We start from the raw sequence: 13,023 nt of genomic DNA on the forward strand, positions 1-13,023 counted from the left end.
TTCTGTTAGATTTCACAATTTTGGAGTACTGGTCAGCTTTAATACAATCAGTTTCTAGTTAGATATGTTTGTAATAGTTAATGCAGGTAGAAGTTGTCATGCAATCTAAAGGCAATGGAAGCTGAAAGATATCATTGCTAAGCTGAAAGATATATCCTAAGTTTTCTTATTCTTAATATTAATAGCTGTCATCACTTTTCAACCTATCATGCAGTCATGCTTGCATTGGAGTAATGTCTTTAAACACATAACTAATATCTTAATCTGACATTTCTTTCAGGACCAGGCATATTTTTGTTACTGCAAAGCTATAAATTGATTACATCAGTAATCACATCTTAGTAACTTTTATTCATCTCCTCTTAATGCCTTCCATTTCTATTGCATTTTTAGCAGCTAAGAACAACTTCATAGCTAAAGAGGAACAAATCAGCTTCAAAGACTGTGCTGAAGCTTTCAAATCTGGACTCACAACAAGTGGAATCTACACCTTAACAGTTCCTAACACTGCACAGGAAAAGAAGGTAGGATGGCTATAAACAGCTACCTGGGCACAGTATGTGTTAAAAAGTTATTTGATCTAGTAAATGTACTATTTTAAAGGCAAGGTAATAGTGAACCTAATAGTGAACCTTACTACTTAGATTTTGTTTGTTTTTTTAATGGGCATGACATAGATCTGAGTATCTCAAAGGAAGATGGTTCAGGTGAAATCTTGGCTTAGCTGAAATGAACAAGCATTGCTGTTGTTCACTTCAGCATGACAGAATTTCATTCTTTTCCACATAGTTTCCACATGGTTAACATGATAAAAATCAATACAGAATTTTATTTCTTTATCACATCTCTAACTCCAATAAAATTGCCCTACGCAATCAGTGGGACAAATCACATTGACTGCCTAAAATGCATGAAAGTCCTCAAATAAAACAGACCTTTCCTTGGAATATATTCCTGTCCCATGACCAAGACACACTAATGTATGTCAGGTGTGAGTATTTTATAGCCATGACATCCATTGACTGTACTGTAACAGCTAGTTTATTGTTGGATGTTAAAAGAATATAGTTTTCCATCAGGTATCACATTGAACTGGCTCTTCCTTTGAAGTTTGCTCAATCTCAAGGCCATAATATCATTCCTCAAAGAAAACCCAAAGTTAGCACTTGAGGCAGCCAGGAGGGCCAGCAATCTCCACTACTGTTCTTAGCTCCTTCACATGCCCAACTCCCGCCAGGTGGTGAAAGGAGGTAAAATCAGACTTCAGAAAAAGAGCACGCAGGGATGTGTACTCATATAAGCACTCTACTAGTACTGGACCCATGTATGGGATCCAGTTGTTTGTTATGGTGCTTTATGGGCAGTTGTGTAACAATTAGATTAGTAATCAGATCAGAACAGAAACAGGATAACAGCCATTTATCCTAGAAAACACAGCCATGATTAAAAAAGGTGAGATTTTGCAGTGCTTTCACAATAGATTAGTTTAAAATCCTCTCTGGATGCTTTTATTTATTTATTTTTGAAAAAAAAATAATGCATTTTTCAGTGCTTAATTGAATTAACTTAATTGTCAATTTAAGTTAAATCTATGCGCCATCCCTCCATAGCAGACATCTGAGTGAAAAAGGGCAGTGACCGGATAATACACTGGTTGCCTATAGAGATAGAATGCTCCATTTGGACATTGTGGACATTTGGATATTGTGGACATTTCCTTATAAAAAAGTAGTTATTTTAGGGAATTTAACAATGTGCTTGCAAAGCCATAAAGTTTTAGGCAATTTATATGATCTGAGAACCTACAGCAATTCACATTTCTACAAAACTAAAACCTGAAATACTCTATCTCTGAAACAAAAGTACAGTTGCAAATTTCTGAGACTGTACAACATTAAAAAGTTCATATTTGAACATAGAGGCCTAAAACATTTAGCTGACCCCCCAGCTCCCAGCATTTTGACTGTTGGGTGATTCATTAGGTTAACAATAGTTTAAACTTATTTAAATAAATGCATAATTTAATAACATTTAATTATTTAAATAGTATTCTGCCCACTTTGTATAGATCAAAAAAGACAATTAAAAAGAAAGGGAAAACTTTCCTTGCTATTTTAAGTGAAAATTAAGAGACTATAAAGCTCCAATCTGATGTAGATTTTTATACAAATACAAATGCATAAGTGGTGTTGTCAAGGGAAGTGAAGGTTTAGAGATAATCAACACGTTACACCATTTTCAACTGTTTATGGCCACTCAGACCAGGAAACAGAATGACCTTTTTTATTTGCCAAAAGTGCTGCACTGCTGTTTGTGTTTTCATCTTTTCCTCTTGTAACACCTTCTGACCTCTCAACAAGCTTATAAACAACTTCTGTGTAATCTGTGTAACTGATCCCACTCTACTAATTTGTCTCCCATCACAATACAAAACCAAAGAATTGAGTATGAGCTGAAAGGAGAACAATTATTTCATTCCATTAATATTTTCAAGCTTTTAAGCTTTCCTGTTCTGCAGCAGGACAAAAGCTAAGTCCCTTTAAAAACAAGGAGGAAAAACATCGGGAGACTGCTGACACAAGGAAAAATGGCAGAGGCAAACCCACAAAAGTCAATAGCTTCATGTTTACTGCAGTTACCTGAACCATTTAACCTCATTCTGTTAATTATACAGACTGTCTGAGCCTGGGCGACCCCAATATGTTAATCTTAATCGTTACCGTAACTATTACCGACATAGTATCCCAAATCTTAAATCAGTGGCTGAGCTGTTCCTCATTCCCACCCCCCTCTGGGCAGAGCTTCCATCCCAGAACTCACTCACACACTTTCCAAGCCAAGGCCTGTTTTAACCAAAACTTTCTTGCAGAAAGTGTTATGTGCAAGTTTGAAGTTACCAATAAAACCAAACCAACCAACCAACCAACCAAACAAACAAAAAAACACCTTTGCACATTTTTTCTAACCAGTGATCATAAGAAAACTAGCTAGTCATTCCAAAGGGGTCCATCCCACAAGCAGTAGATCTAAAATACACATACACAAAATATTTCCAACCCCAAGCATTAACAATTAATCCCAAGCATTAAGTAGCTTCTCCAATACAAAAGAGATGAGGAGACGTTTTCTGAGATTTGGAAGTCTCATCATCTTGCTCAGCTTTTAGTGGGTAATAGGCATTAGGTGAAAGTATATATATATAAATATATAAAAAATAATATATATAATGTATAATAGCATAGTATGTACAATATATATTTATTTAATTATAATAACATACTATAGTAGTATAAACTATGCATTTAGCTTTTTTTTTTTTTTATCCAGAACAATGAAACTAAGGCTGCCATTCTTACCTATTCATATCCCTAGGACCTAGAGACAGCAGAGCACAAAATCATTGAGCATCAAAAACTATTTGAGAGCATCATAACTCAGAAGTGTTCAGAAAGCATTCAGAAGTAATGCAAAGGGAAACTGCACAGATGTAGCAATTGCAGCTGCATTGGCATAAAAACTGTAGTGGTTATTCATCCTGATAACCCAGCAAGAGTCTTACCATTCAGAAAGTAGGTCTGAAAACACTTATATCTTTGGAATGGGGACTATTTCTGGTTATATATCATACCTTACAATATTTTCAAAAATTGAGCACTGATCCTCAGCTGAAGGTGAAAAACAGCTGACCTTAGCTGTCTTGGTGCTACAGCTGCCAGAAGTCTAAGTACTGAGGCAGTTTACAAGATAAATCAAATATACTCCCTGCCAATTTGTTGTAATTTGAGATGTTAATCTCTTTATTCTTTTTGGCATCTGTTTGAAGACTCCTGCTGCCTGTCTAATCTTGGTATCTATTTTTGCTAGTTCTATGAAATGTTGCATTTCTTCCTTTTGAACATAACCCTCAGCTAGGCTGAAAGGTCAGAAGAGTTGTGTTTTAGTAATAAGAGTGAAAGAAAGCCTCCTATGCATATCATTTTACTGGAGACTGAAGGTTTTTTTTTTTTTTTTTTTTTTTTTTTTTTTTTAAGAAAATCTACAGTCCAAATAAATACTTCCTCTCCCTGCGTCTTTTGCATACATCATTAAGAATTTGTTCCCTCTGTGGGCTGACCCAGCAATTTATTGTGTTTGTTTAAACTAAGCCAATCTTTCCCTTAATCTTCAATGTACCACCTATCTCCATCCTTAAAAATATAGTATATAAAATTAATGTAATTATTTTTAGTAAAAAGTAACAAATCAACTTACATAATTATTTTTCTTTATGCAATCTTTGCTGTAATGTTTCTTCATTTACTGTATACCTTTCCAAATAAGAAACCAAGATTGTATGCAAAATTTGAAGTTCCTAGTTTCACAGTAAATATAAATATAAATTATTTATATATTTAATATAAATTCTTCTAGCATAATGATCTGGAGAACAAAGGAATGATTTTATGAGCAAAGCTAAGTAGGTGAGGGCTTGTGAGAGAGGGTTTCAGATTGCCAGTCAAGCCAGAAAGCAAAAAGTTTCACAGTGTGATGCTTACTTAAAGTAAAAATAATATTAACATTTTCGCTAGTTCAAGGGGGCAAAAGTACAACCACAAAATACAACAGTTAGAAACCATACACTGAAATCTCAAACAACAATTATCTTGTCATCTTTTACAACAGCTATTATGACATTAGAAGGAGATGATGTAAACCAATACAAGCCCTTTTGCTGTGCCACACTTTCCACATAATAAAGGAAAGGAAAGGAAAGGATTTCAATTTCGAACACCATATAACTGTCATCTTTTAGAAGCAGTTACAGATGACTAACATGATTTTATTTGGTGTGGAAAAAATACTATGAAATTTACCTAAAATTTATAAAATCATTATTGGAAAATCTACATGAGATTTTTATGGATGTCTCTTCTTGAATTTCTCATTAGGTATTTCAGTTCTTACTAAATTGCTTCCCCTTTCAGAACAAATTTTCACTACTACAGCATTTATCACAAAGAGACTATTGTGTCTATAAAGTCAGTTGTCTTGCCATTCACATGTAAAATATTTGTGTTATATAGCCAGTATCTATTTTCTGTAAGAAGTGCAGTTTGAGAGTATTTTAATCTCCTTAGGACTGAATATTGCACTATTTTAAGGCATTTATATCATTAAATTAATAATTTCAGTTGAAATGTAGATGATATACCCCAAGGAATTTGTATGTAACATTCAAAACATCAATTAACATCTACAACAGCAATATCAGACTGGACCATGTAAATTAATACCTGGTCTCTCCCTATAAGCAGTTAAAAACTACACATTTCACAGAAGGCTGAATCAGTTCTGTTCTAAATCTGGTTTACTATACAGTCTTTTCAGTGGGATGAATCTTCAAAATCAACAACTTTCTCTACAAACAATGACATTTGACCACTTTTTTGATCAGCATTTTATCTTACAGAGACACTTAATAAAAGTATCTGCATCAGCTTTATCCCATGCTTAGTAAACTTCTTCATAGCCTTTTGCGGCAATCAGTTTTCATATATGCACTGTACATCATAAAATATCTTTTTAAAACAGATCAACCTCTTTGTATAATACCTTATCTTTAGAATGTTATACTTTCCTTTTCAAGGCAATTTTCATTTTTATTATGTTCAATTTATATACTATTACCAAATCATTACCAGTCATTAAATACAGATGTTAGTTAAAAACAAAACAAATAAGCAAAGGAACCCCAGGCTTTGAGGTATAAGGAACTTCATGCAGCAGTACAAAATAAAGTTGCTGCTTTCAATTAAATTCTATTCATATGACATACTTTAACCAGTCCCTAATTCAACTCACTTTATTCCTTCTAAAATCTCTTTCCTAAAATCTCCAGTTGAATGTCTCACAATCCTCTGATGTTGAACAAAGAGTCTAGACACAACCTTAAAATACAGCACCTGCTTTAGATTTCCTATGTATTGTAGCCTACTGAAACACTAATATGTTTAATATAATCAGCTCTAAGGGCTTGCTTTCCTTTCAGAAACCTTTCCTACATGTCTACCAGTTCAAAGAACTAAAAACTGCTAACACCAAAAAGACCATCTCCTATAAATGGGGATAAGAAAGACGTACAGCTTCAGTGACAGTCAGTCATGATTAGACACATTGTCACAAGCAGCAGTAATGAGTTATGCAAGAAGGAATACCACCAAGCAATTTATTTATTTTAAATAAAGGAGAAATCTCAAACTAATGATGAGATGCTCATGTATTAGATGCTCATGTATTGGAGAGTGACTCTTTGCTCAATCAGAAAATGACAGGACAAGGGGGAATGGTTTTAAATTAAAAGAGGGGAGATTTAGATTAGAGATTAGGAGGGAATTTTTCACTCAGATGGTGGTGAGGTACAGGTTGCCCAGAGAGGTTGTGGATGCCCCATCCCTGGAGGTGTTCAAGCCCAGGTTGGATGAGGCCCTGAGCAACCTGGTTTAGGGGGGGGTGGAACTACATGAACTATGAGGTCCCTTCCAAGCCATTCTATGATTCTGTGATTCTATGTTTGTTTTTTATTTTATTTTTAAATTTTATTTTTAAATTTTATTTTAATTAATCTTAACAATGAAATATTCTAAGTCTGAGAAGTCAAGTCTTGACACCACTACTGTAGATGGGAAGATTATATTTTGCTTATTTAATGATATAGCTAAATAGTTACCCTACAGGTTAATATTTAATGCAGTTTAACACTGAAACTATAATTTCAAAACTTTCAAACTTGAAATGATTCTGAAGAAGTCTCAGAACTTCAATCTATTGGCAGAAAGTGCTAAAAACCACACACATAAACAAGCTTCCAAATAAGAGCACCTAGAGCATTAAAGTATGAAATCTCCAAACAGAAATACTTGTACAAGAACTTTAAGATTTTTCTGAGTATCTGTACTAACATCCAATATATGCAGATACTGATTTCAATATGACTTTCAATTATACTGTTTTACACCAGTCCTTTTCTATTGACTTCACACATCCCTTAAGTTTTGCTAGTTTCAGAAAAACAGAATTAAATGTAATAATTTTAAATCTTCATTAAAAAAAAAAAAAGATCCTAAGTATTCACAGATTCTTCTTGTTAATTTATTCCCTATTTTTCTCAAACATGACTCAAAAATTACCTCCAAATTTTCAAAAGATTTTCCTTCTATCAGCATCTTCCCAGTTGAACCTTTTCTCTGTTAGAGTTCAGTGAGTATATACCAGTCATTTCCTGTTTTATTTTAGAAAGAGATCACCTGAACAAGTCACCTATAAATTTTAACTATGCTGTACTGGGGATGCATTTATAGTGTATTTTAATACAGAGTTCAGTAAACTTCCTACTATATGTCAATCCTTTCAAATGTACAGCAATAACTTGGTAAAGTCAAATATGATCTATGAATATTTGGAAACATCATAGTATAGTAGCTACATTTTAGTTCTGGAATATCTACAATACAGATCATTTGTTGCAGTCTGAATAACAGCATGGCTTCAAGATTTCAGCTAACAATTCTACACCTAGATTCATTTCTGGGGGACAGATAATCTGCAAACATATTGAACAAAGACAGTGGAAATAAAAACATTTTTCAGATTGTTCATTGTTTGAATTTAACAGTGTGTGTACTCTGGCAAACCATGGGGAATTTGAATGACTCTCTCCCTCAAAAATAAAAAAGGCTGAATAAGTAAAAGCATCTTTCAGGAGAAATATTTCATTGGGAAAAAATGTAAGTGCAAGAGGAAAGTACAGAGTCAGAAGCTACATTCATTTTTTGATTGAAAAGTCTAGATCTAAAGTTGATGACCCATTTAACACTAGCCATCAGCTGTTTTTAAGGTGCTTTTTGTGTTCTGATAAATGCGATGCATAGTGAGTTATTTGTGGACACCACCAATTATTTTATGAAGATTATGAAAATCAACATTTCTAGGTTAATACACATTGTACACTTTAAAACTTGCCACTACAGAGAATTATGCAAAGTATATGCTCTATGTTTTTTTTGTTTTGTTTTGTTTTGTTTTCCACAACACTGCATGAACTTAGACTGTTACATACTTACTCTGATAGGCCTACTGTGACATGGAAACTAATGGAGGAGGTTGGACAATTATGCAAAGGCGTGAAGATGGCAGTGTGGATTTTCACCGGACATGGAAAGACTACAAGATGGTAAACAATATTTTCTGAGGCTTTAATATTAGTTATTGTAATCTGAAATCTGATATTAAAGTATAATAGCATCCTTAGATGCTATTAGCATCCTTAGAAATCATGAAGAGTTTATAAATTGCCTTTATCCTTAGATGTTCATTTAAAAATGTCAGAGTAGTATAAATTGTTTTCTGACGCAGACTTGCAAGTGTGGTATTTGTTTTTAAAGAGTGACTTCACTTTTCATTAATAACTATTCCATGATATGTCCACATTTTTGAGTTATTTATATTTGTGTTGCTAGTGGCAACTTGCTCCAAATAATCTATTGATTCACTAATTCAGATTCCTAAAGTTGTCATTGCTGAAATCAACTTCTTGAAATATCCAGAACCTTCACAGACTAAAATTATGAGTTAACAGACTGTTAAAACGGATCAAGTGATCACTTCAAACACAAATAATAATAAAAAATCCACACACAAAAAACACAATTATTTAAATATACAACTTGAATTACAGGGATTTGGTGATCCTGCTGGAGAGTACTGGCTAGGAAATGAGTTTGTTTCTCAACTGACTAATCAGAAGCGTTATGTTCTCAAAATACTCCTGAAAGACTGGGAAGGAAATGAAGCATATTCTTTGTATGACCAATTCTATCTAGCAAATGAAGAACAAAAATACAGGTAAGCAGGAAAGTCTGATCTGAATAAAATAAAAATAAATAAATAAATAAATAAAGATCTGAAGAAAATTATTCTAAACTGTGTAGATGCATTATCTTGTTTCCTACAAATTATGTGCTTATTTTCCAATTCACTCAGAAAGTAGCGCTTGTCTTGTTTTTCACCTGTTCCCTAAAATATTTTAATATTTTTATTTTTCAAAGGAGACAATGTACATTTTGCTAGTGCACACTGTGTGTGCGTAACAAACCAGATGCACAAAGATGAAGAGATAGTATGGCATAGTACAGGATACACAAACTAATACAGCAGATGGCAGTGCACAGTTTTCAGGTCAATAAGAACAAGTCTGTAGTTGCAGAGGAAAGAGGGGCATAAAAATGCAATTGTACATCCATCTTCTGCTCTAAGCATGTAGATTCATCTTTACACAGAAAAATAACTGCCATGTTCAAATGTACACATGGGGTAACTCTCAAAGCTCCGTAGTAGAAAGGTATGAGTGGGAAAATAGGTTTTATTTTATTTTCACATCACAGGCAAGTTTGTCAAAGAGAACTTTTAGACAAGTTTAACCTCTAGATTTGCTTTTCTTCTTGTCTCAACAAAATTTTGTATCTTGCAGCTGGGTAACTGTAATTGACATTTTAAAGAGAGAATTCCTAAAATCTGTTGATGAGTTACCTTGTCTTTGAGCAGACAGTTAAACAGTTAAATGTTTCTTTACCAAAATAAAATTGTAACAATTCCTAAGTTTTAAACCAAAATTAACATTTACCATTTGTTATTTGAATAAAAAACAAACAAACAGGAACCATTTGCTGGATCAGCATTGCAAATGGCTTTAAGATTATCAAAGTCTATCAAAGACTTTGATATGATAATGGCAAGAGACTATCAAATCATGATTCCAGGGAACCAATAGATTTCTGAAAGGTGAGTGACAGATAGACAATGCTGCAAGGAGATTTTCCACTTCAGCCTTTCACCAGAAGTTCACTGCATACAGAGCTAATGCTACCTTCTCATTCTTTTAACCATTTTCTTGGATTCTCAAAGAATGAACTTCCTACCTATGAAACTGAGGCTAATACCAAATACTATCCCAACCCCTACAAACCATCCACTTTTAACAGGAATTTTAATGGACATATTTTTGCTTCCATAGCTCATTAAAATATAAAGCTTCACAGTTTTTTCTTACATACTTGTTCAAAAAAAATGAATAAACTTTTAATATTATCATAGCTTTTTAACATAGTATCAGCCACAACTGAATTATATGGGCAGTTCATACTCTGACAGGCTCTTTGTCTGCAGTAGATATTGTATGATGGTATATAGAAGAATTCAAGACTCTGCAGTATAACAGATGTTTTCCTACTACGTGGTCTGGGAAACATTTCTTTATATGAATCTTACAAATTCGTTGAGCTTTACCTGACTGGACAGAGAAAAATACCTACATTTAGGTCAATTTCTCCAAGGTCACTAGCAACTATTTGATGTAAACAAAGTCAATCTGACAGCCAAGAGAAATGAAGTTGTTACTTCAACTCGGGTCTTGTATGCAAAGCAATCTAACGCTATCAGCATCTCCCTCCCCCTGAATGTTAGATCTTAATGCCTTAGTAGTATACAGCTGTCTCATCTCCAAAGCAAATATTTTTTCATCTGGGAACAGTTAGAATCAACAGCAGAGATTTTTTTTTTTTTTAAAGTAATGCATTAAAATACTTGGTAAGACAACCTTTGCAATATGGGTCATTACCCTTGTCCATTTACATGATTAAAAAATGGTTACTGAAAACTAAGTTGGTTGTCTGTACATAGATATTAAAAAAAAAAATCCAAACACAGACTGCATCACAGAATGCAGTAGTTTAAAGAACATATTTAAAATTATTAAAAAAAATAGAAAGAGATTATTTAATCAAGAACAACTTTCATTATATTAAAAACATTAAGACTTCATTAAGAATGCAGTTGGTTCATAAAACTGACATTTCATAGAATAACAGAAAAAACTGAGATCAGAATGGACTCTAGCTGAGTCCAACTTCCTGATCTCAAAGCTATGAGGTCAGACTATGTGCCTTAGGGCTTTATCCACTTTGGTCTTCATTACCTCCAAAGATGGAGACTGTACAACCTCTTCCATTGCTTGTCTGCATGGTGAGGATTTCCTGACATCTAGTGATGAGATCAGAATCTCATTTCAATTTATACCCACTGATTCCCATCTTCTGTTGTAAGCCACATGTTTAAAAAATGATTCAGTTCTATGAAACTCTGCTTTATATTAAACTTCAAATTATGTTTGCAAATCAAGCTTAGACTCATACTCTGTGCTCAAAACCTTTAGTAATATGTTAGAAACTGGCTTACAGGGACCAGTGTTTAAATTGAAATTTTTAAACTTGCCTCAAGAAAAAAAACAACAGAATATTTAGCTTTTTGAGATTTTTGAGGAAATTTGTAATGAGCTAATCTTTTGAAATGCAAATTCATTCATTCTTAATATTTTTACATAGGAAATATAAAATGGGTTAAAATAACTTATCTATTAAATTCCCAAAGACAACTTCTATCATAATCAGAGAATTACATGGAAGACGTATTACATGCTTCTCTGGGGAGAAGCTGGTTCTCAGAGTCAGTTCTACTCCTTAAACAAAGAGAATAGCTCTGAGAAAGGTAAGCTATTGATACAGAAATGCAATCAGCAAAGGGTCATGGTGGGAGCAGAGGGTTTAAGTCCACACAGGTCAAGACATTCACTTTGAATTGCATAACATAGTCACAGCTGTGTAACTGCCTTCCCAGGTCAGTGCTGCAGTATCTCTTCTCACTGTGTCTGTACCTGCATAAGGAGATCTAAACAGGAGCAGCATCACTGAAAACTTGACTTGCTAGGGAAATGAAACAAACTTAACAGGAAGAGGAATTTGGAAAGTGGAAAAGGAAATATTTAGAAAATCCTTAGTATCAGTTACTAGTTGGTAATTGAGAGTCCTGGTAATGCTCTTATCTCATAAATGCCACGTTGTAATGCTACATTGCAATAGTGTGGTAATAGCAAAATAGAAACCAAAAAAAAAATTAAAAAGATTTGTTTAAGCTTTTTAACTTGATTTTAAAAAAACGCACACAACTACTAACAGAAGTAAGAAAGCCTAATTAAGAAATTATATATGAAAAAATTATTATCTACCTGCTGTCATTTTCTTCTAATATGGCATGAACAAGACAGCCATCTCTACTAACGTGGACACTATTCATTAGGATATTGTGCTGACCATTTCCGCTCAGTACAACAGTGCATTAGCGAGAAGAGAACTGAACTCTTCGAACAGGATGCTTACTGCAAATTATTTCATCAGTATTTTGTAGATCAACTGTCATTAACTTCCACAAAATATTTGTTTTTCCATTCCTCACTTCTGCAGGATCCACCTTAAAGGACTTACGGGGACAGCAGGCAAAATAAGCAGTATAAGCCAACCAGGAAATGATTTTAGCACAAAGGATGCAGACAATGACAAATGTATTTGCAAATGTTCACAAATGCTAACAGGAGGTAGGAATGTTTTTTTCTTTCTCAGTCTTCCTATTTTTATTGGCACCGAAATTGTCTATGAGATAAACAGTGATAATTTTGACTTACTAAATTTTGACTATTGAAGAAATCCAAAGCTGACAGAAATGCTAGAGTGGTGACTCCAAATGAAATATTTTACCATTTGACAAAAGTTAATGTAAAGCAAGAGAAGCTAAAATTGGGAAAACACACACACACACACCAGTCCCTCAAGCTGGGGTACAAGAAAGTCTGCAATTAAGAGTGACAGCAGATTCTTCCAAGAGTGAGTTAACAGTCCCAGAGATTAAAACACCTAAAGGCCTTCAAAACTTATTTTAGAGATCCAGTTGGTCAGTGAAATGGCTCCTGATTTTTAGACACAAACACATTTCCTAACTATCCAAAAGAGAAGAACCTCCCCAAACCTGCCATATGAAATATATGCTACGGAACGGTACAAGTATTTGTACTTTGAAGTGACATTGAATTGAAATTGAAATTCTGTATTTCAATATGATCCTGAAATGTCAATGCATGCATTTAAGATAAATCACTTAAGA

General features: G+C 33.7%; 2 protein-coding genes across 4 annotated transcripts in view; one reads left to right on the forward strand and one right to left on the reverse strand.

Annotated features, from left to right (window-relative positions):
• The window catches only part of MCPH1 (microcephalin 1), a 127,561-nt gene that overhangs the window by 66,104 nt on the left and 48,434 nt on the right, over positions 1-13,023 (reverse strand). The gene's annotated exons all lie outside the window — the stretch shown is intronic.
• ANGPT2 (angiopoietin 2) overlaps positions 1-13,023 on the forward strand; it is a 44,892-nt gene that overhangs the window by 29,671 nt on the left and 2,198 nt on the right. For 2 of the 3 annotated variants that reach the window (XM_032184374.1, XM_032184376.1), the window contains 4 exons: positions 394-524; positions 8,108-8,209; positions 8,714-8,880; positions 12,330-12,460. In XM_032184374.1, coding sequence (XP_032040265.1) covers positions 394-524; positions 8,108-8,209; positions 8,714-8,880; positions 12,330-12,460 — 531 coding nt within the window. The remainder of the gene's footprint in view (positions 1-393; positions 525-8,107; positions 8,210-8,713; positions 8,881-12,329; positions 12,461-13,023) is intronic. The other variant, XM_032184375.1, reaches the window with a different exon arrangement.

The sequence above is a fragment of the Aythya fuligula genome, chromosome 3 (assembly GCF_009819795.1).
Source record: "Aythya fuligula isolate bAytFul2 chromosome 3, bAytFul2.pri, whole genome shotgun sequence".
Classification (NCBI taxonomy): Eukaryota; Metazoa; Chordata; class Aves; order Anseriformes; family Anatidae; genus Aythya; species Aythya fuligula.